Raw genomic sequence first — 22,505 nt, forward strand, 5'->3', positions numbered from 1 at the left:
CCTGGTCCTTGCTTGGTGGGCAGCCCAGCAGGGCTGGGCAGCAGGACACCACCAAGGGGCCAGGATGGTGGAAAACTCCCCCTAGGGCTTTGCGACGCCAACCTCGGTGTTCAGTTTTGGCTCAGAGTGGATGCTCGGTCTCGGTCCTGGGACTTTCTAATGTTCTAACCAGAAAGCAACTCGGGGCGTGCTCCAGGGGTCCTGGCTGTCCCTGCATGTTCCACGGGCATCCACGCCTGCCATCAGGGTGAGGGGAGGAGAAAGGATTTCTACATGTGTGCTAACCTGTTCTGGAACTCTTTATATGGGGGGGGGGAAAAAGTTTTAATTTGCACTGTTGTGCATGTATATCATTTTTTCTTTATTTTTTTTTTTTTAAGTTTTGTTTATTTTTAAGTCATCGCGGGGCCCGAACTCACAACCCGGAGATGAAGAGCCACCAACCAAGCCAGCCGGGTGCCCCTACAATTTTTTTCTTTAAATACTGTGCCCCATTTTAGGAGGGAGCAGGCGGAGAGGGAAGGTGGGAGGCCGGGACTGGGGAGGAGAGCTGGCGACGTCTAAGGGCCCAGTCCCTCGCTGGTCACCTGTGGATAGCAAGTGAGCCTGTGCCCAGGTCTGGTGCGTGCCCATGTGGGTGTGTTTGTCCTGTGCAAAGGCTGGGACTGTGTCAGCGAGGACAGAGGGTCAGAGGAGACTCTCGGGAGCAAAGATAGCTTTAGGGCTTTTTGTTATTAGCTCCAGTTTGCAGATAGGAAGGGCAGAGCCCAGGAGGCAGGAGGGCCGGGAACACAGAGGGCTGGTGGTGAAGACTGGCCTCCAGGAGGAGGCAGGACTGAGACCTTCTCTGCATCTCCGCACACTGGTATCTTGTCTGGCGTCTCCAAGAGGCAGGAACCGTGGCCAGAGATGCCTTCAGGCTTATAAACTACAGCCCCAGAACTGAAGAGGACAATCCCCAAGGTCTCAGGAAAGCTCTCCATCTTCGCAGGCTCACTCGGTGAGCGAGATGAGCTACTGGCTGGGCTGGGATGGGGTGAGTGGAGCCATGGGCAGCGTCCCCCCAGCAGAGCAGAGGGGTGGAGGGCAGAGGAAGTGAGAGCAGTCTGTCTCTCCCCGGGGTGAGAGGGTACCCCAGGGGTGCTGTTCTTGAGCTCCGCCAGGATTTGAATGGGAGGGGTGAGAGCAGGTGCAGATCCTGGGGACCCCCAATGCTCAAAGCAGTGACACTGTTTTCTTGGTGATAAAATCCATTCATCCCACCTCAGCTTCTTTGAAAGATCCCGGATAGGTTTTGAGTTTCCCCAGAAGCCAAGAGCAGAGGCAAGATCCCCAGCCCCTGCCCTCTGGGATCCCCTTCCTGACCCAGAACCTCAAGAGATGTGGACAGCATCCAAGTGTTCTCGAAGGGCTTATTTCCTCCACCAATGACACTCAGTTTTGAAAGTTTCTTTGCCTGACATGGAAATCCCCACGGCTCTGATGGGAAAGACAGCTGCAGGCTCCTGCTGGCCCGGTAACTCCCCACAGAGCCAGCTTCTCGGGGCCTGAACCCAGGGTGGGATGAGGAGACCCTCCCTCTCTCCACGGCCAGCCAGGCCTGCATGTCTGTCTCGAGGGGCCCTGGGCCCAGGCTATCCAGCTGCCCGAGCTGTGAACCCACACCCCTTTCACACGGGTGGCCCTCACGCTGTCTCCTCTTTCTCTGGGGCTCCCCTCTTCTCCTCAGTAACTCCTGGCTTCTATGTGAGAAGCTTTCAGCCACCCGGCTGGAGGGTCTTCTCTGAAGGCCATGGCCAGTCCATGGACCCAACTGCAGACCTCCAGGCACCTCCCCCGCAGGAGGAAACAGGCAGGTCCGAGCCTGTCCCTGAGCCTGGGGTTCTGGGGAGTAGATGCCCAACATCTCCCCGCCCCCAGAAGGGGCACTTCTGCGGCCACACAGCCTGCGGAAAGCATTCCTTGTCAGACAGCGTTCCCACCATGATCTGAGTCTCTGGATCAAGAAAGGGCTCCCTGGGCTGCGCCTCTCTGCAGACTGAGGCTTCTAGAACGCGGCATAGTGCGCCCCTGACTCGCGGGCGTGAGGACGGCCCAGGGCGGCTCTCTCCTCGGCTCACAGATTTCATCTGGTTGGATTACCGCCTCCTGTCAGGAGCTCTCAGCTCCCCCGTGCTCATCTGTTCTAGCCACTGTCTTCATCCATGGATTTCACGGATTCCACAAACTCTGCGGGTCCCGGCCCGTTAGCAAATACCAGTGGGGCCGAGGACTGAGCCCCGCACCTCCCTCCCAGCTCCCTTCAGCTCTGCCAGTTATAGCCAATCTGCTCCTTGCAAGTCCTCCTAACCGTGTCCTAACGCTTCCACATGCTTCCCTCCCAGCTGGTCCACGGTGGAGCTGGAGGGGAGACTCTGCCCTGCCTTCTGGTAAACCCGGGGGGGCCCTGATGCCTGAGTGGGCAGACTCCCACCGGCAGAGGGATATGATCGCCAAACATGGGGGTCCCCAGAAGACCCCGGGGAAGGACATTCTTCGTGTTGAGACCACTGTACAAGCAGATGTCACAGAGAGAGGGCGTAAGTCAAGGTCCAATCAGCTGGAAAAAAAAGCACGCGGGGGCTTTGAGAAGCCACCAGAAAGGTCACATGAATGTTTATTACATAGAAAAGAGAGAAAGGAAGAAAAAGTTCCTAAAGCCTTATTTCCAGGATTTAAAAAACACAAACTTGGAATGCCAAAGAGATGCCATGCTTTGTATATTTATAATCAGAATATAAATATGTACACAGAGATATGTACACACAGGTTTAGACGGTCATGCACGCTGTTTCCCATTACACGGATGACCACGGGGCTTGAGCTGGGACTTCCGAAGCTGGTGGGGCACCGGGGAGGTCAGGACCCTGCCCTGCACCTCCAGGGGCTGTGAGGACCTGGCCAGTGGCAGTCGGGAGGTGGGACTGGTGGCGACTGGGTTCTGAGGCTGCGGGGAAGGCCAAGCCACAGACTGGCCTGGGCCCCAGACTGCAAGTCTGGAAGCTTCTCTAGGTCCCCAGCTGGAGAATTTCTTCCTCTTGTATAACCGATGGAGGCTCCAGTCACTGGGATGGGCTGAAGAACCCCTTGGCCGGCGAGGATCCCAGGGGCAGCAGCTGGGGGTGGGGGGTGACCCCCATGGGTCTGGACAGAGATAAAATGAGGAAGCCCTGGGAGGTTTGGGAGAGGGTCTTGGCAGAGAACAAGAGAAATGGATAGCAATTCTTTCAACAGGAGGAAGAGAGACCCAAAGTCGCTCACGTATTGAAAACTATAAATCACAGCACAACACTCATCCAAATATAAATTCAGCTAATATGCACAGAATCAGTGTTTCTTTTTTTTTTAATGTACTTTGTTTTCAAAAATTTGGTACCATTTACAATGGCATGTTTACCTTAGCCTGTGCAAAGGGCCAGCCAAGTGTTCTCATGGCACGCCCTGGTCACTTAGGGCCACCGCCAACAGCTCCCTGGTTGGGACACTAGCCAGATGCTCACCCAGAAAGTGGGGTGGGTATGACCTTGCCTGTCTCTCCTCACTGCTTCACATCCTGAGGCCAGGGCTGGGGGGCGGGGAGGACGGTGGGGAGGACTACCTGCAGCCACAGAAGAGCCCAGAAAGGGATCATGGTCCCCTCCTCTCTGGGAGACCCATGTCGTTCCTCCCACGAAGGCCAGCCGGGTTTGGTGGCTGGGGGTGTGGAACCATGGACCTTGGGAGGAAGAGCTCCAGGCACAGAGGCCCTTCGGGATCAAGTGAACTGTGTGCATCTGGGCCGTGTTGGGTGATGAGGACAAGTGCCACCTGCCAGGGCCCATGCTGGAGGTACGGCTCCTGGGCGGTATGAGGGGACCCTCTGTGGATGTCAAGGTCCCAACCCTGAGTCCTGCCCTCACCCAGCAGCTGGAGGGGCTGTGAACATGTGTTTGGGGTGGGGGGAGTACACACACATGTGTAAGGGAGTGTGCATATGTCTGTGCTTCTGCCTGCCTAGGGTGCCAGTGGCCTGGCCTGCGGGTGGCCGGCATGCTGGCAAATCCAGGCAGACGGGGACAGAACTGGGGATTAAGTCCAGAGAGACAACTTGTACTGGAAACTCAGGACACCTACAAAGACGGCCCTATCATCCGCCTGCCCATGCGACAGAATCAGGAGGGGAGAGAGCGCAGTGTCTATCACTAGAAAGAGTCCCGGCTCCAGTGTGGCCATTTCCGTCGATGGGGCCCATGGCCTCAGCCTCTGCCTCTGCGGGGCCCTGGGGCCATCCTCCAAGGCCTCTGCTCTGACAGAAATGGGACTGGTATTGGCTGCCTCGCGTACAGATGGTCCAGCTGAGGCACAAGACGGGAGGAGAGAAAGCACTGAGCTGGAACTGGCCCTAGTGTTTGGGGCACGGGGCTCCCCAGCAGCACAGGGATTAGATTAGGGCAGGTTATCCAGTCGAGCCGTGCTTGCATGCCTCCGTGACCCCGCGAACGTTCACAAGTTCTCAGAGCCCAACAGGTGAGAATTGCTGGACCCAAACCAGCAGCCCCCAGCTCAGGCAGCCCCCAGCCTCCCCTCCCACAGCCCGGCCTCCTGCCTCCGCTCACCTTGCTGTTTCACCTGCACGGCGGGAAGAGCAGGTGAGGAGACCCCAGAGCTGCCCCCTGGGAGCCCCCCTCAGGCCGCAGCAGGCACGCTGGGTGCTTGCTGCACACACAAAGGATCACAGGGCCCTGCTTGCAAGAGCTACCCCTTTCCAGCCTGGGGGACCCCTGAGTAGAAGGCGCTCTGGCTTTGTTCAGCCTCAGGTGGGTTCATGGGGAGTAGCTCACACAACACCCCCGCCCCTGCGAGGTCCCAATCTCTGGGGATGGTCAACGCGGCTGGGAAACCTCTGAGGGTGCCCGTCCGCCTCCAGTCTCTCTGTTGTAAGCCTCCCAAACAAACCAACCACAGGAGCCAACAAGGGCCTGCGCCACCAACCAGGGGACACGTCAAGGTCAGTCATCCCTAAGCCAATTCCATAGGCCCGGGCAGCCCGCATCACCACCAGAGAAAACCTTCCAGGTCACGAAGGCCTCTGGGCTGAGGACAGGATGGGGCCCCACATCGGCCCTGCCCCACTCCCCCAAGTGGCCTTCGCAAACTCGCCCCCATCTGCGCAGGGATGGGGTTCACTAAAGAAAACATAGTAGATTTCGGGGGCAGTTTAAAAAGCTGGGCTGGTGCAGAAGGACCACCTCTGTGGACCCCGGGCTTCCTCCTCCAGCGTCTCAGGACTCTGGAAGGCATTCTCTGGGGCCTCGGGGCTCAGTGTTCGGTTTTTCTGAGGTCCCTGTCCTTCCTGGGGAAATTCGGACCATGTGGCTTTCTCGACCCTCTTGAGTTCGCGTGCTCCCCACTGCTCCTCGGTCCTCGTGGCGTCTGCACAAGGCTGAAGTCCCCGCCAAGCCTCTGGGACGTGGGGGATCAGAGGGCTGGGAGCAATCCTCTGCCCGCTCCCACTCCTGCTCTGGGCTGTGGGTTGGCGGGCCGCCCAGGACAGCGTGTGGTGGAACCGTCCAGTCCTTGCTGAGGAGGCTTTTCCTGTCACCTGCTACTTCCACGGGCAAGGCCATCCAGAGGCCCCTCTGGCTCAGAGATCTCATCCCCTCTGCAGCAAGGCTTTGCCACAGGCCGTGAGCTGCACGTTCGGGGCCTTATTCTCCCAATGCCTCAGCCCTGCCCTCTGGAAGTTCCGCATACTCACGTCCCCCCTGCCAGGATTGTTGGTAGGGGTCATAGGCGGCCCAAGGAGCCGCAGCAAGCCTGGCAAGGGCCCAACACCTGGAGGCTGTCCTTGTCGTTGGGGCGGACACGTGGTTCGGGGGCGGCAGAGGGAAGGCACCCTTCTGCAGGGCCCTTCCTCACCTCCCGACCCTGGTCTCAGCCGGTGACACCAAGGCCACAGTCTCATGTAGAGAGCTGCTATCTCAAGCCGTTCTCCCACGCAGCTGTTCTCACAGACTGGGGGTTCAGAGGACGGGGGTGCCTCCATCCTCGCACACACCAGCTCCACGGGAAGAGCTTCCTCCGGAGGCTGACATTCCCTCGAGTTCGGAAGCAGCTGGCAGCCGAGGGGAGCCATCCTTCCGAGCCCACAAACCCCTGTATTACCCATCCCACACCGGGGTTCACTCAAGAAACCCCCACCCGGGTCTGGATCACCACTAAGCACGTCCCATAAATTGCTCTCTCTTCTGTCCCCCTCAGCAGCCACCCAAGCAGGGAATGCAAGATCCTTGCTTCCACCGCGGGGAGCTGCGCCTGAGGCCCGTGGTCCTCCCCGTGGTCCCTTCAAGCATGTGGGGGAAGAGGGCAGCGGGGTACTGCTCCTCCGACCTGGCTACAGGGGAGGCTCCCACACTGACACAGCTTCCCAGGGCGCCACCAGCAGCCACCTACTGTCTACCGGGCAGGGGATGCCATCTTCACACTCTAAAAGGCTCTGGCTTTCTGAATGAAACCAAAGCTGGTCCCACGCCTTGAAAATGCACAGGATTCCAAGCACAAAAGAAGCAGCAGCAGCAGCAGCAAAGGCCTGGCTGGGGTCGGGAGGGAAGGAGGGCAGGAAAAAAAAGACACAGCCGGCTGTTCAGAGAGTGCAGCCGAGCTCCGGGCAAGGGATTTGGGTCTCCACGGTGGGCCAGAGCTACCCGACCCACAGGGAGCCCAAGGCCCCATGTCCCTGGCAGGACGAGAATCAGAAAGCCCAGAGGGGGAGGTGAGTGGGCTTGGGGAGCAAGGTGGCCTGTCCAGCGGCAGGCTCCCCAAACACACCCACCCAGCGACAGGAAAAGGCCAGTCAGGGCACCTCGCCAGCCCTGGCCACACTCTGAGTCTCCAACAGACAAGAAAAGCCCTCTCCCAGGGAGTCTAAGAGGTTCTGTAAACAGCTTTGGGCCAGTACCCCAGTTTCACCATTCCCATGTTAGGAAGCAAATGAAAACAGACATGTAGACATCCACCGTGACTTTGAATGGCCTCTCTCTCCACTTCAGAGCAATCCCCAACCTGCAGTGGCCCCAACACCTCCCGTGAGTCCCTCCCCCATCAGGGTCCAACTCCCCAACAACCATGCAGGCAGGCGCTGTGAAGGCCCCTACCACCCCTTTGGAAAGGGAGGAATCCCCGCGTGACCCCAGCAGGAGTCCCAGGCCCCGCAAGAAGGATTTTCAGAAACAGGTCCGCCACCCCAGACAATTTTTTTTTTCAATTCTAAATCCCCCAAAAGCTCTCGAATGCTAAGTTTTCTTCCATAACTTATTTAGGCCAAGATCTGACCTGAACCAAGCAAGCTGAGGCTATTCATGGTTTTTATTAATCCCAATTAGTCTGACTTTTCACAGGGTTCTCTGCAAAATCAGTCATGCGCTTGGCGGTCGGGAGGTGCCCCGGACTGCGGGGGTGTTAGGAAACGCATGGTAAATGGGTCTCACTCCGTCTCAGATACACGTTTTCTGAACTCAGAGACCCATCCAGCCCCAAGGATTTTAGGAGGACTATGGACCAGGCGTGGTATTCTGTATAATGTAAAGGCTCAGCAGGCCTGTGCTCGCCCACACCTGCACTGGGAAGCCTGCGTCTGCACACCTGGCAAGCCCTTTTGCCCAGAGATGGAGTCGCCAGCCGCTGTCTAGGGAAACAAAGGTCAAAACACACCCAGGCCCAGAGATTTCAGTGGCGAGGAGGGAGGGTGGGTGAACGGTAGGCTGCAGTAAGGGAGCACAGGGCCAGGAGAGACTTTTGGGGACCCGTCCCCAGGCAGCCCTGGGATGGCGGAGGGCACAGCCGACCTTTCCACACCGGGCTGGGTGCTCACTCCTGCCCTGGCTCATTCCTGCCCTGGCGCGGCCCCAGGGAGACCAAACAGTCAGATGGGGGCTGGGGACCCAGAGGAAGGGTCCACTGAACCCTGCCCCTGCCTGGCAGCTCTGGGGCACCCTGGCAGGGGGCAGGGCGACGTGCAGGGTAGGGGCAAGCCGAGCATCCCAGCCTCGCTGTCCGCGATACCTCCCCCCACTCCCCACCCTCCACCCCACCTGAGATGCTCTGGGAGCCTGTGTCTTTCTGGAGCAGGGGGAGGGGCTGGCAGCCTCGCAGCCTGCCAAGAACAGCAGATGCGTTTTCAAAATAAATAATGTTTTTTAAATCCCCCTCTTCCACTCCAACCCCGGGAGATGGCAGAAGAGCAAGTGAGGTCCCGGTGCCCACTGCAGCCTGGCGCAGCCCTCATGGGACCACCCTGGAATTCTCGGCAGCGCCTTCGACTCACAGCTGCTGTGGGATGCCCTGCTCCTTGTATCCTGTGTGGAAGAAGAAGAGGAGAGACAGTGAGATGCATACTTCCTACAGGATTTCTCCAGGAGGTGCCTGTAAACTGCAATATGGTCATGAAATCTTATTCACACTAGGGTGTGAATGACTGCTATACTCAGGGTCCACCTTTTCTGGAGGGCATGAGCTTTTTAACCAGAACAGAAAGATGCAGGAAGAACTGTGGAACCTTGGGTTTGATGAGGTTATGGGACAGGAGGGCATCCGGGATGGGGGGTGGGGGGCACGGTGATCGACATGCCCCGAAACCACTGCCCAGGAGATTGCTGGGTGGGCCTCCATCCCCGAAAGCCAGGCACCTGGGATGTGTGGACAGAGAGGAGGACGGAAAGAAAAACAGCAAGACAGGACACAGAAGACCGTCACCATGTGTCTGTTCAATCAGCCGGACGTCTGGGACACAGACAAACATGACCGAGGACTCCGAGCCTTTAAAACACTGTTGACCGTCACAAGACCACTGGGATGAAGTTATGAGTTTGGGATTGGTGAAATGCCTCCCACCCCACTGAGAGCTGGCAACTTAGCTCCAGAGGAGTTTCTGAGGACCTAACGGTTTTTTTCTCTCATTATTTACCAAACTATTCACCAATTTTAAGTCTGAATCATATGCGGGAAATGCAGGAAAAAAATGACATCACAGACGACACAGGAGTGACCATGTGTTGTTAAAGCCACTGCAGGCCCAATGTGCTAGGCCCCAGACTTCTGTCTACACTTTAACACTTTCCACACTACAGCTAGAAATCCCACCAAACAAAAACACAAAGAAGATATACAGAAGCACAAAAATAAATGAAAATAGATAAAAACCAAAAACAAGACGAAAGCCCGGCGGCCCGCTGGGGTGAACGTGTGAGGGAGAGTGGTGCGCAGTGGGGGGGCAGCAGCCCTGGCTGGGGGCCCTGCGCCCACCAGCAGACTCACCTTGGGAAACTTGGGGGCAACACAGGGATGTGAAGCCGCAGGATGGAAAGGAGGAAAAGAGAAAAAGAAAACAGGGTGAAAACAGAGACCAGAAGGACTGGCGGAAGTCTAAAAAGCATCAGGATGTGTAAGCGCTCTGCCCGGGCTCTGGAGACCGGCAGGTGGGTGCTGGGACTGGGGCGTGTGGCCAGAGCTCTCCCCACCCCAGGTTCATAGCCTGCAGCCCCACAACTCAGCCAAGCGCACTCCTCCCCTGAGGCCACCTGCTGACCCTCCCTCTGGGCTCAGCCCCACCTGCCTGGAGAAGCCGACCGCGGGCCCCGAGGGGCTCAGTGTGCTAGGTGCACCTGCGAGGGGACGGCTGCGGGACATGCTCAGGAGGTTGAGATGCTCCCTCCTGGCCCCAGCCGGGCTCTGTGTGGTCACCCCGTATAGAGACAGGAGTCCTGTACATACATCCTAATGCCTGGGGACAGACAGAGGCAAACAGATCTCCTGCTGCAGATACCCCAATGGACCGGCAGAGGCGCCGAAGTCCCGTGTGGAGAACATGCAGATGGGTAAGCAGACGGTGTCGTGTTGGGGTGGACATGGGGCAGAGAGCATGGGGAACGACCCCATATTTCTCCATCCTCGACCAGGACAGACTGTGCTGGGCTCGTTGTTATCATCAACAGAGTGGCTTGCTTATGTCCCGGACTTTAACGTCTGCTTAGGTCTGCAATTCCTTGCTCGCCCTCTTCGCGGCTTTTCTGGATGGTGTATGTGTTGATGACCCCCTGGCCAGTGCTGTGTGGAAGGTCATCCTCAGGGTGCCTGGGGGGCTCAGTCGTTAAGTGCCTGCCTTCCGCTCAAGTCATGATCTTGGGGTCCTGGGATAAAGCCCTCTGCTCAGCAGGGAGTCTGCTTCTCCCTCTCCCTCTGCCTGCCACTAGCCCCTGCTTGTTCTCTGTCTGTCTGTCTCTCTCTCTCAAATAAATAAGTAAAACCTTTTTTTTTTTTTTTAATCATCCTCTACTGTTCCAGCTAAGAGGTTTCCTTCATTTTTGCAGCAAGGGGCTGGAGTGGACCCAGAAAGAACGGCCCTCATCCAACTATCAGTTAGGACAGATGAGTCCCTTGTGGGACCTCCTGGCAAAGTCACCATCCCCCGCAGGACCTGTGTGCTCCGCGTCCCTTGGAGCCACCCCCAGCCTGCAGCCGCCTCTCAACAGCAGTGATTACACATCCTTCCGGGGCAGGTTTGCTTTCTGGAACGAGTCACCCCTGCCAAGATAGGTGGCTGAGTCCGGCAGGCGGCATAGCCAGTGGGCAGGGGTGAGGTGTGGTGGGTTTTCTCCTGCAGCCACGTCTGAAAAGTCTGGTGCAAAAACCAGCATCCCCGGGGCCAGTGTGCAGACATCCAAGAAGCTGAGTGGCCACAGCAAGGGCCCGGGGCCCCGGGGCGGGGTGGGAACCCGGCTTCTCACACCAAGCATCCCGGCTGCACTCTCAGTGCCAGCCACAGGGCCAGACTTTCTGGCTGAGCCTACAGTCTGGGGTGATGCAAAGAGAGGAAGAGGAAGAGGCCCCATCTGACTCATCAGGGTCCATGCTTCCTAGTCTAGGATCTGATCAGGGGGCCCTTCCAGTTATCTTTAAGACACAGACCCTGTGGTGTTTAAAACCCCTGGGTTTTAAGGGAGACCAAGATAAAAACAACCAGAAAGCTCTAGGAACAAGGCACCCATTCACTGAAAGGGAGCTGGGTGACGCAGGTGCATTCTACTTGAGGGGAAAGTCTCCTCCTTCAGGTGCCCAAGCACCTGGCCAGACAATGGGGTCACGCAGGAGGAAGCCGTCAAAGGGGTCAGGCCTCGTTCGGGGTCAGGCCTTCCGACTACGGCTGAGGACGTGTCCCACAGCAAGGCCCCCAGGTCCCAAATGGGAAAGGGTCAGGAGCCAGTGGGCCATCGCACATGCCCCCGGGGAAGCTTCGGGCTCTACAGTCCCTGTTCCCGGGCACAGGGCGAGGCGCCCATGGCGGGCCTGCCTGGGTCTCTGACTCTTCTGCCTGCTCCCCTCCCAGAGTACCGGTCCTCCCTGAGAGCCTTCCTGTGCCTGCCCTGAGAGCAGCCCTCTGCAGCCTAGCCCTCCCCGGGGCCAACCCACCCACCCCCGGAGCTCTGGCCAGGCCTGCTGGTCCCCTCCTGTTCTTCTGGCTGGCCCCCACCTCCCAGGGTCTGCCACTGCCTCTCGGACCTCTCTTGCTGGATGTCCTGCTTCCAGGTGGCAAGTCTGCCCAACCAACTGGCTCCAGGGGACCCCAGTTGGGCTCTGGGACCTGCAATTTTTTCTGGCCCGTGGCTTGACTGGTCACTGACCGGAGGCTTGGCCTGGCCTGGCAGCTGTGTGTGCCCTGCCTCCCCAGAGGACCCTGAAACCAGAGGGAGTCAGCTACGGGTCATTCTAGATTGTTCTAGCTCATTCCCCATAACTCACATCCACCCTCTGGCACTGACAGGCCAGCCCAGGAGGGGCTTTGTTGCACAGGACACCAGGGGGTCCCTGGGGCATGAAGAGAGGGCAACACGGTGCCTGAGGGGATGCGGTCCCTGTCCATGGGAGTCCACGGTGGCGTGGACAGAACATGTGAAAACACCGGCCACGTGCAGTGTCTGCTCTAAGAGCTCAAGGTTACTTCACAGATGTTATGTCCATCCGGTGAGCTCTGTAACGTCAGGCACTTTCTCAAAACAGTTTTGTGTCTGACTCAAGTTTGTACTAAATGATGGGTGAAGGTCCCCTCAAGAAGGAGCCACACTTAGGTCAAAGGAAGGAGAAAACCGTACTGTCTGGCTATAAAAACCAAACACAACAGCACAACAACCCATAGTTACAGGACTTCCCGTGGGCAGGGAGGCCACGTGGGTTCTCCTTCTTTCTGGAAACTGGGACCACCAGGCACACGGACCGCACCTCGGCTACCCAAGGTGGTCTGGGGCTGTTCCCTCAACAAGGAGGATGTCCAAGGTGTTTGAGCTGGTCAGAAGCTCCATCCTGTCTCGTTCACACCCTCGGGCTCAGGACTCCCTGCAGGCATGGGGCTGGGCATGCGGGGGGTCAGGGTCAGGGACAGGGGAAGGGTCCCCTCTGCCAGGCAGCTGCAGACTCCCGTAACCAGCACACAGGTGCGCCTTCCTAAGCGCCCGGCCCCAGGGAGGAGGAGACCTCCCGGCAAGGTGCTCCCCCCGGCGAGACCACATGGCCCAGACCATCCAGCACCAGCCCCTCCTCCAGCCCAGCCCCCGGACGCATGGGTGGCTACTCACTGGCGAGGATGACCATGTCCATGCCCCAGAAGATGCTCATGATCCAGCCCACCATGACGATGGCCGTGAGGGTCTGGATGAGGGCCGCTGCGATGTTGAGCCAGAAGACACAGCATACGTGCCTGTCCGGGAGGTCAGTGCGGGCTCCACACAGCACCGCGAAGGCCGAGACAAACGTGCCTGTGAGACACCGGAGGGGACAGCCTTCTGAGTGCACTGGGGGCAAGAGCCACACGCATGCTCCCGGCCAGCCGGAGGCCCTGCTATCCAACGCCACCCCCAGGGAGCTAGGAGAGGGGTGGCCTGTGTCCAGTACCTTCCCACTCAGACCCAGCTCGCCTCTGGTCCCCATGCTGCGGGAGCCGAGGCACCAGCCCCGGGATGTGTGGGCCCAGGCCCAGCATAGTCCTGAGGCCCAGCACAGTCCTGGGGCCATGATAAGCCGTCCCTGCCACAAGGGAGCCACCGTGCAGCCCCCTGTGAATACAGTGAACAGCCTGGGGAAAGGACATCCACCTTGTGTGGCAGAAGTTGTGAAGGTCTAGCAGCTGGGAGGTAGGAACCAGAGTCCCTGGGGTGACACGGAAGCCACCCACAGAGGCAAATTCAGGAAGTGACCCCCAGAACACTCACTAATTGCAAAGGGACAGGAGCAGAGACCCCAGGTTCCTGCAGGGTGGAGAAGGCACAGGCCGGTGTCCGTGTTTAGAGACCCATCTCTGACGGGGTTCCCCTAGACACCCCAGATCTGCAAGGGGAGGGAAAGGGGGCCCAAGATTTGCTGAAAATCCACATGCCACAAAGCGACGTAGCAGGTGAGTCCAGGTCCCTTAGCCAGTAGGACTTCCCAGATCCCTGCACGTGCTAGGGACACATGTCCCTGCACTTAGTGACATCTTCCTGGAGCCAGGCTCTCTCCTCCGTGGGCTCTGAGCCCTGTGGCCAGCCTGCAGAAAAGCTAGTCTGCTCCCCCCCCCATCCATACCAGTCTCCCATGCTGCTCCTGGACAGACTGTCCCTAGAGCTAGCACTTGACACCCCCAGTCCAGAGCCCATCCCCCAACCACCTCCTTTACAGGTTCTCACCCTCTCGGCCACTGGCTCCCCACCCTAATCTCCAGACACTGGACACCCAGGGACGGTCTCCCAGAGAGGGTCTTCCAGCCACGTGTGACCAGAGGGCAGGAAGGAAAATGTGCCGAGGCAGGTAGGCAAGCTGATTACCCCCAGGACAAAGCCTGTGCCTGCTGTGGACGGTCTCTCTGGTCCACAGAGGCAGGGGGATGAATTCCTGGCCGAGGCTGAGGGTAGCTCCTGGCCCCTCCCAAATGGAGAGTCTGGGGAAGTGAGAGTTGCCCGGAGCAGCCTCCTACCCTCACCCAGACAATGGATGAGACAGCCCCATCTGTCCAGAAGAGCTCCTGTGCACGCTCGATCTCTCTCTCTCTCTCAAATAAATAATTTTTTTAAAAGATAAACAGAGAGCTACAAAAAGCAAACAAGGGCACCTGGGTGGCTCAGTGGTTAAGCCGCTGTCTTCGGCTCAGGTCATGATCTCAGGGTCCTGGGATCGAGTCCCGCATCAGGCTCTCTGCTCAGCAGGGAGCCTGCTTCCTCCTCTCTCTCTCTGCCTTCCTCTCTGCCTACTTGTGATCTCTGTCAAATAAATAATTTAAAAATCTTAAAAAAAAAAAAAAAGCAAACGAATATTGTATTGGCAAAAAAACAGACCATTGGAACAGAACTGAGAGCCTGGAAATAAACCCAGGGATGTACAATCAACTAGTCTTTGACAAGGATGAGGAACAGGAGAGAAGATGGTCTCTTGATCAGTGGTGCCGGGATAACTGGATATTCACATGGGAAACAATGGAGCTGGACCCCTACCTCACACCACTCACAAAAATTAACCCGACATGGATCAAAGACTTAACTGTAAGACCCGAAACCATGGAATTTCTGGAAGGAAACACAGACACAAAGCTCCCCCACTGTGGGTCCTAGTGATGGTTCCTTGGATGTGACACCTAAAGTTCAAGCAACTGAAGCAAAAAATAAATGTGTGGGACAACATCAAGCTCAAAACTTCTGCAGAGCAAAGGAAACCATCCACAGAGTGAAAAGACAACCTGTGGAATGGGAGAAAATACCTGCAAACCGTGTGTTTGATAACGGGTTAATCTCCAAAATACAGAGAGAATTCATCCAACTCAGTAGCAGAAAAACCACCCAATTAAAACATGGGCAAAGGACCTGAACAGACGCTTCTCCAAAGAAGACACCCAGACGGCCAACAGACACATGAGAAGATGCTCAGGGAAATTCTAGTCAAAACCAACAACGAGATGTTACCTCCCACCCGTCAGAATGGCCACGATCAAAAGACACAGATGAGAGATACCCAGTGTTGTCGAGGATGCGGGGGAAAAGGAACCCTCGTGCTCTGCTGCTGGGATTGTAAATGGGTGCAGCCATTTACAGGATGGAGGGTCCTCAAAAAATGAAACATACAACGACCATATGGTCCAGCAATCCCATTCTGGGGAAAATGAAAACATTAATTCAAAGAGATATCCGATGGGGCGCCTGGGTGGCTCAGTAGGTTAAAGCCTCTGCCTTCGGCTCAGGTCATGATCCCAGGGTCCTGGGATCGAGCCCCACATCGGGCTCTCAGCTCCGCAGAGAGCCTGCTTCCTCCTCTCTCTCCCTGCCTGCCTCTCTTGCCTACCTGTGATCTCTGTCTGTCAAATAAATAAATAAAATCTTTAAAAAAAAAAAAAAAGAGATATCCGCTCCCCAAGTTCACTGCAGCATTATTTATAGTAGCGAAGTCATGTCTACGGATGGAGGGATGGATAGAGACATCGTGGTGCATGTGTGCACAATGGAATATCATTCAGCCATGAAAACCGAGGGAACCCTACCACCCGTGACAACATGATGCCTTCATCTCACTAAGGTGAGATAAGCCAGACGGAGAAAGGCAAACACTGCAGGATCTCACTGATACGTGGGATCTCAAACAAAACAACAAAGTCAGGAAAAAAGGTCAGACGTGTGGTTATAGGGGGGTGGGAGAGCTGGGGGGGTGGTCAGAGGGTCTAAACCCCAAGTGCAAGGGAAGGAAGCACCAGGGGGGTGTCTCGTAGCCAACCCTGCTGTGGGACTTGGAGGGACAGAAAACTCCTGAGTTCTCGCCACATGGAGACAAGGGCTTTGTGTCTTTGTGTCGTATCTGTAGGAGCAACTGGATGCTAGTGGAGCCTCCTGTGCTGATCACTTCACTGCAGACGTCAGCAAAACCATCACGCTGCACGCCTCAACCTCGCACCATGATAGGTCTCAACGATTTCTCAGGAAAGCTGAAAACAATGCAGATGCCCAAGTCCCACCTAATCCAAATTTAGATCACCGGGCGGGAAGAGGGGTGGGGGGCAAGAATCCGCATTTCTAGGAAAGTTCCCCCCTCCACGCAAATGCCCACTCAAGTGTGAGAACCATGGAGGAAGCGGCCCTTCCCTGTTACCGGCACAGAGCGGGGAGACTTGGAAGAAGGTGGTTCTCCTCTCACACCCACGGACAGTTGGGCCAGTGGCGCAAAGCAGGGCTGGACCTTCCTTCCTGGGGGCTGTGGCTGGCTGGGGTCTCTCAGCGGCTCATCCAGACGCCTGACCCGGTGCCTGCCCTGCGGAACCCCCAGATGAGTGAGGAAGCTCCTTATCCCCACCTGACGGAGGAGGAAGGGGGCTAGGGGTACGCCCCAGTTTACAGAGGTGGGGATGATGGAGATGATATTGAACCCAGCCTCCTCCCCTGGGGAGAGGGAGGTTGCTGTGAGGGTAGGACCGGTGACCTGGGCAGGGGTGGCAGGCTGCTGGGGCACTAGCCAGGGGCTCTGAAAGCCCAAAGAAGGTGCACGCCCCTAAGCTGGGGGAAATGGAGCTCTGGCAGTGTTTGGAGCCAGAGAGAGACATGACAGAAGAAGTGACTGAAGACGACATGCCAGCAGCATGCTGAGTGGGTTGGAAGGGTCAGGGATGAGCCAGCAGCAGCTGGGGAAGGACAGAACATGGACTCAGGGCTTGGGAGTGAACACGGGAGGAAACAGGAGACTTGGGGCCCCTTGGGAAGCGTGTACCTCCGTCCTTTGCCTCTGCTGATCTCGTGCGTGCTGGGAAATGAGATGGACGAGGATTGACACCATTAAAAAGGAGAAACTAAAAAAACAAGTGACGAGTTGGGCGGCCCCGGACTGAGCGAGGCTGAATGATGGGGCCGCACTGCCCAGCCTTGGTCTAGATGCAGATCTGTCTGGTGTAGCAGCCTGAACGCTTTTCTGCCAGGATGTTGGACCCTTACACTAAAAAATAAGGAAAATTAGTTCAGCTGCTGCGGAGAACATATGGAGGGTCCTCAAAAACTCAAAAATAGAATCCCCAGCTAGCCCAGCAGTTTCACTTCCGGGTCTGTGAAAACAGAAAGCGTGAGAGCACCCCGAGTGCCGACAGGTGGATGAGAGGATGAACAAAAGATGGTGTATACACACACCGGAATGTTCTTCAGCCCACAAAAGGAAGGAGATCCTGACTCCTGCTACTGCCAGGATGACCCTTGAGGACATTATGCCAAGGGAAAGAAGCCAGTCACAAAAAACGATACTTCATGATTCCATCTATGTGAGGCGCCCGAGGGGTCGCATTCATAGGGACAGACAGTAGGAGGGTGACAGCCAGGGGCTGGGAGCGGGGGATGGGCACCTAGACTTTCATGGGGACAGAGTTTCCGTTTCGCAAGGCAAAGTTATTCTGGAGATGGATGTTGAAGGTGGCAGCTGGACAGGGCAAGTGGACCTCATGCCCGTTTCTTATTACGCGCATGTTACCACAATAAAAAAAAAAAATGAAATACGTAAGTAAAGAAACATCATCCTTTATGACTTTCAAAAGACCCCTGAGGACCTCTACCTCCTGTGGCCAGAGTCGTCCTTGGGAGGCCATGGAGCAGCGGGGCCCCGACCTGTGGCTGAACGCCAGCCTGCCTGCCCGTGTCCGTTCGGCTGAGCCACATGAAGTGCCCATCTCTGCGGGTCAGGCTACAGCTCAGCCTGCTGCGTAGACGGACACTGGGGGCCTGAGAAACTCCATCCCTGAGCTCCGAGCTCTCAGTTACAAAGCCATCTGGTCCGTCAGCCGTCAAAAGACGGACCCTCACCAGAATCCCCAAACTGAATAGAGGGCCCCAGGCGTCTACACGCACCTGTCCGCCCGCCGAGGGGAGAGGACAGCTCGACGCACCCGCCGCTCTGTGGACACACGGCGCTTCGCAACATGGCGATGCCAGCAAAGACCCAGGCCCGTCTGCTGGGAGGAGACAGGCCTGCCCACGGTGTGTTCGAAAGAGGAGACAAACTCGGGGCGCCTGGGTGGCTCGGTTGGTTGAGCGTCTGACTGTTAGTTTCAACTCAGGTTGTGATCTCACCGTCGTGGGATCGAGCCCCACCTCGGGCTCGGAGCTCAGCAGAGTCTGCTTCAAATTCTCTCTCCCTCTCCCTCCCGCTCACTGTCTCTCAAATACATAAAATCTTTGGAAGGAAGGAAGGGAGGGAGGGAAGGAAGAAAGAAAATGAAGGGAGGGAGGGAAAGAAAGGGGGCAACTTACAGGTGTGAGCGGGGGGACTCTTCGCACACATGGACATGCTCAGGGTAACTCTGGGACGTGCACAGAAACACGAGCACCTCGCACCCTGAGCGATTTGTACAACATGTATGTGTACAGATGTTACCAGCAGCTGCATTCACTTTGATAAATTAATCATCAATTAATATTAATTAGGATCAATAATTTCACTAAGTAGGAAATGCTGGTAACAGCTCCCTTTTGCTGTATAAGATTACACGTGTCACAGAAAGTCAGGCCTGAATGGATGGGTTTATACTATAAAAACATCATTTTAATTTTTTCAGCAGTAAATTTAAAGAATGATTTTAGCCCATTTGCATGTGAAGAGGTGTTAATTGTTTCAAATGAGTCTTACCCGCTAAATAAAGAGCCCTGGCCAGCCCGTGTTAGTTCTAATTTACCCCAGTGAGCACCAACCTTGTGCCCATGCCAGGTCCAGGACAGAGCCCGATCAGGCAGGTTGCGGGGGGTGGGACACCCCCAGCTCGGGAGCTTGGGCTCCGGTGGGCATCCCAGGGCCATGAAAGGAACAGTGACAAATTCTGCTTGGTTGTTTCGGGGAGAATTTCACAGAGGAGTACGTGATGGTGGGGAAAGGTCTGGAAGCAGACGGAGATGGTCCAGGGAAGAAAGACAGGGAGAGGATCCCAGACACGACCCAGCGAGTCTGTCCGGTGGCCGAGAGGGCAGCACAGGGCAGCTGGGCACATGGAGGGGAGGGAGAAAAACAAGGCTGGCTCCTGCTTTGGTAAAAATAATAATAATAATAATAAATTGGGGTGTGTGGGTGGCTCAGTCGGTGAAGCGTCTGACTTGATTTTGGCTCAGGTTGTGATTCCAGGGTTGTGAGATCAAGTCCTGCATCGGGCTCGAAGCTGCATATAGAGCCTGCTCAGGATTCTCCCTCCTTCTGCCCCTCCTCCTCTCTAACAAATTAGTAAATATATAATAAAGAAAAATAAACCACCTTCATAAATTAAAAGAATGGGGCCAAGGTGGGCCATGGTCACACCGGAAAGGCTGCCCAAGGGCCTTGCTATGGAGTCAGGCTTCCCTCTCCAGGCGACGGCCGCTCCTGGGATGGGGTTCAATGGGGGAAATTACACGATCGGGTTTTAATTTTAGAACAAATGCTGTGACTCCCAAGAGGAGGGATGGCTGAGGCATGAGGCTGGGAAGAGAGGCACGGCCAAGATCCCATGACAAGTCCGAGGTGGGAAGGGAGGAGTGGCGGCGGGGAACGAGGTCGGAAGGAGCCCAAGGAGTTAGAGCAGGTAGTGTCCCCAGGACTGGGCAGCCGGCGGCAGGACGCAGAAGGTGCGGGAGGGGGCCCTGACAGCTGCGGGCTCCTGGTTTCCCCCACGACACCCTAAAGGTGGAGCCAAGATATGGGGGGAACCCAGAGATCATGGGCCAGGAGAGCGTGAACGGCAGCTTGGGAGGGTGGGCTGCAGACGGTGGAAATCACCCAGGAGGGCACAGAATTCAAGGAAGAAAGGTCAAGGCCAGAGCCCAGGGGACATCAAGATCTTTGGGTGAGCAAGGACAGAGAGGGTAGAAGGGACAAGGGCACGAAGGCGCAGGAACCGGTCAGAGGGGCGAGGCTTGAGGTCCCGGACACAGGAGGCCGACTCAGGGAAGAGAAGCCAGGGACTGAGCCCTTCCGCAGAGACGGCCAGTGGCAGGGACGGGGGTGGGAGCCAGAGTGCATCAGGCCAGGAGTGGCCTCAGCGGGGGTTCTGAAAGGGTGCCAAGGTGGAAGGAGGAGGTCAGAGGGAGACAATGAGGTGTGTGGATTCCAGGACAGGGTGAGGACGGCTTTCCAAAAAAAAAAAAAGAGTACAAGCGAGAAGCCTAAGGAAGTCGCTGAGTTGGGGGGGGCGGGGAGGGGGTCCCAGCCTCCGGAGGATGAGGGTCTGATGGGCGGGGCAGGGGGCCTACCGCCGTTTTCCAAACCAATCTGTGCATCAGGATGAACTGGGGTTTCTAAAAATGCAGGTCTCGGGCCCCACATCCCAGACCCCCAAAGGCACAGGGATCAACCCAGGAATTCCTGGTTTAAAGCAAGAAAGCCCACCCCATCTGACTCTCACATACTGTCTGGTTTAAGGGGAGGGGGCTTCAGAGATACAGAACCAGAGTCACACCCCCTCTCAGGAGCCCCAGGTGCCATTCTGGCCCTTCGCGCTGCCCAACGGTGACACCCACCGCACAGGGCTGAGTCGGGGAGATCATCCCCCGGAGCACAGTCTTGGGGCAAGGGACTGGGCCCAGGGCACACTTCTCCGGGGGGAAGAGCAAGGCCAGGCCACCACCACCGGGCACAAGGCGGGTGACACCAGCACGGTCTCCAGCACCGGGAGCTTTGACGTGGACGTGAGCCTCGCACACATGTCCTGCTGTGATGCCACAGAAGAAGGGCCTGAGAAGGACCCCCCCCCAACACATACACAGACTCACAGCAAAGATGCCCCTGGGCTTTGGAACCAACCCCCTCTGGCCACCACTACTCCCCTGAGGTGGCTGGGCCAGTAGCATCCCCAAGGAGCTCAGAGCTTGGGCCCCAGGGACGGGCAGTGGGGAGGCCAAGGATCTGTCCACCTCTACCCCCTGGAGCTCCCGCCCTAGAAGAAAAACCTCCCTCGAGCACCTGCTGGTCTCCCAGCAGGAGGGGCCGCTCTGCCCCATTGGGACAGAGCTCGGAGGTGGGGTGGGTAGGGCTGGGGTTCTGGAAACCTCCTTCACAAGGCCCCAGCCGGTTCAGCTTCTCACATGACTCCTGTGGGAGCTGTGGAAGGTGCAGGGTTTGGAACAGGGGTCTCGAGGGGTGTGGCCCCCCAGTTGCAGGCAGCGGGCTCTGCTGTCCCCCTAATGCGCTGCACGTCACCTGCACACTCTTCATCAACCCCCAGGGAGGGCTGGCAGTGCAGCAGTTTTTGGGCAGACCCTGACCTTAAGCCTCAGGGAACTCGGGGGAGATGTGCAGGACAACTCACCCCAATTTCACAGCCGATTTAGGAGACACTACACCTTAGGACACAGGTCTCGCGGCCGACCGCCGTCCAGTCCGGGCCAGAACAAGATGAACAGAAGGTCACCCATGGGTCAGTCACACTCAGCCCTCTGACGTTCTGAATCTCAGACCTTGGAGGGCATAAGAAGCTGGGTACCAGCCCCCCCCCCCGAGATTCTAACGCACCACAACACCCAGCTTGTCATCACGTTAGCTAATCCCCCCGGAGGCGGGAAGGACGACAAGTGCACACATGATTCTGGATGAAAGTTAAGGGTGGTTTAAACATAAGCTTACTGGCCTCGGTGAGGCCGCGTGAGCTGCGGGAGATGAGGCCTCGGGCCCCTGCAGGGCTCTCTGCACGTCCTTCCATCATGCACACACCTGGGGGCTGGTCTCGGGAAGGGGCAGGAGGGGGAGGACCGGGGCACCTGTGTTCACATGGGCTATAGGAAGGCGTTGCCCATTTTGTAGGCAGAGCTGAGTACAAGCAAGTGTCCAGGCGGGCGAAGCAGAGAGGCAGGGGCATTGAACAGACCAGTGCGGGTCGCGGAGGGTGAAGGGAGCCAAAGGACGGTCGCCAGGGTTCAAGGCTGCGGAGGTCAGTGGGGATGGCTTTGTCCTGGGGCAGGAAGTGTTCTGTGGACCCAGCACTGGCCTGCGCCTCACGACCTGCCCGATGGGGAAGTAGCAAAGCAGAGACAGGGGAACGGAGGGCAAAACACGGCCAGTTCTGGTCTCCTGTCCTCCTGACCACACTGAAAGTTCCTGAGAATGAATCTGTCTGTCTCTTCGACCGGGACCAGTGGTAAAAGGGTGTGCGGACGGTCTCCTACAACCCGACAGCACACTCCTCAATGAGTCACATGCTGGAAGGACATCATCACCCTGCGGTGACCAGGCTGTCCCCTGCGGTCAGCGGCAACCACTGACCCTTCTACCCATCTCTGATCACTCCAAGACCGGGAAGTGAGTTTACAATGACTTCACTCTCTCCAAACACAGGTTCCAAAGAAGACAATTCATGGAGGGCGGACAGATGGGCCCTGCGTCCCTCCTCAGGGAGGAGGTGGAGAACAGTGGGAACGAGCCTCCCAACCCGTAGCCTCAGCGGCTACTCCACACCCAGGGCCCTCCCCTTCCACCCTGGAGGCAGAAAGCACCAGCTTGGG

At 57.1% G+C, this 22,505-nt stretch overlaps 1 protein-coding gene and 1 non-coding gene across 3 annotated transcripts in view; one reads left to right on the forward strand and one right to left on the reverse strand.

Annotated features, from left to right (window-relative positions):
* Window positions 1-2,639: 2,639 nt before the first annotated feature.
* The window catches only part of STUM (stum, mechanosensory transduction mediator homolog), a 55,045-nt gene continuing 35,179 nt past the window's right edge, over window positions 2,640-22,505 (reverse strand). For both annotated transcript variants that reach the window (XM_059412891.1, XM_059412892.1), the window contains 2 exons: window positions 12,642-12,821; window positions 2,640-8,372 (listed from right to left, as the gene is read on the reverse strand). In XM_059412891.1, coding sequence (XP_059268874.1) covers window positions 8,338-8,372; window positions 12,642-12,821 — 215 coding nt within the window. In that variant the 3' untranslated portion in view covers window positions 2,640-8,337. The remainder of the gene's footprint in view (window positions 8,373-12,641; window positions 12,822-22,505) is intronic.
* TRNAN-GUU (transfer RNA asparagine (anticodon GUU)) lies at window positions 18,058-18,148 on the forward strand. The gene is given in 2 exon segments: window positions 18,058-18,094; window positions 18,102-18,148. It is a non-coding gene; the product is annotated as a tRNA-Asn (tRNA).

The sequence above is a fragment of the Mustela nigripes genome, chromosome 10 (genome assembly GCF_022355385.1).
Source record: "Mustela nigripes isolate SB6536 chromosome 10, MUSNIG.SB6536, whole genome shotgun sequence".
Taxonomy (NCBI): Eukaryota; Metazoa; Chordata; class Mammalia; order Carnivora; family Mustelidae; genus Mustela; species Mustela nigripes.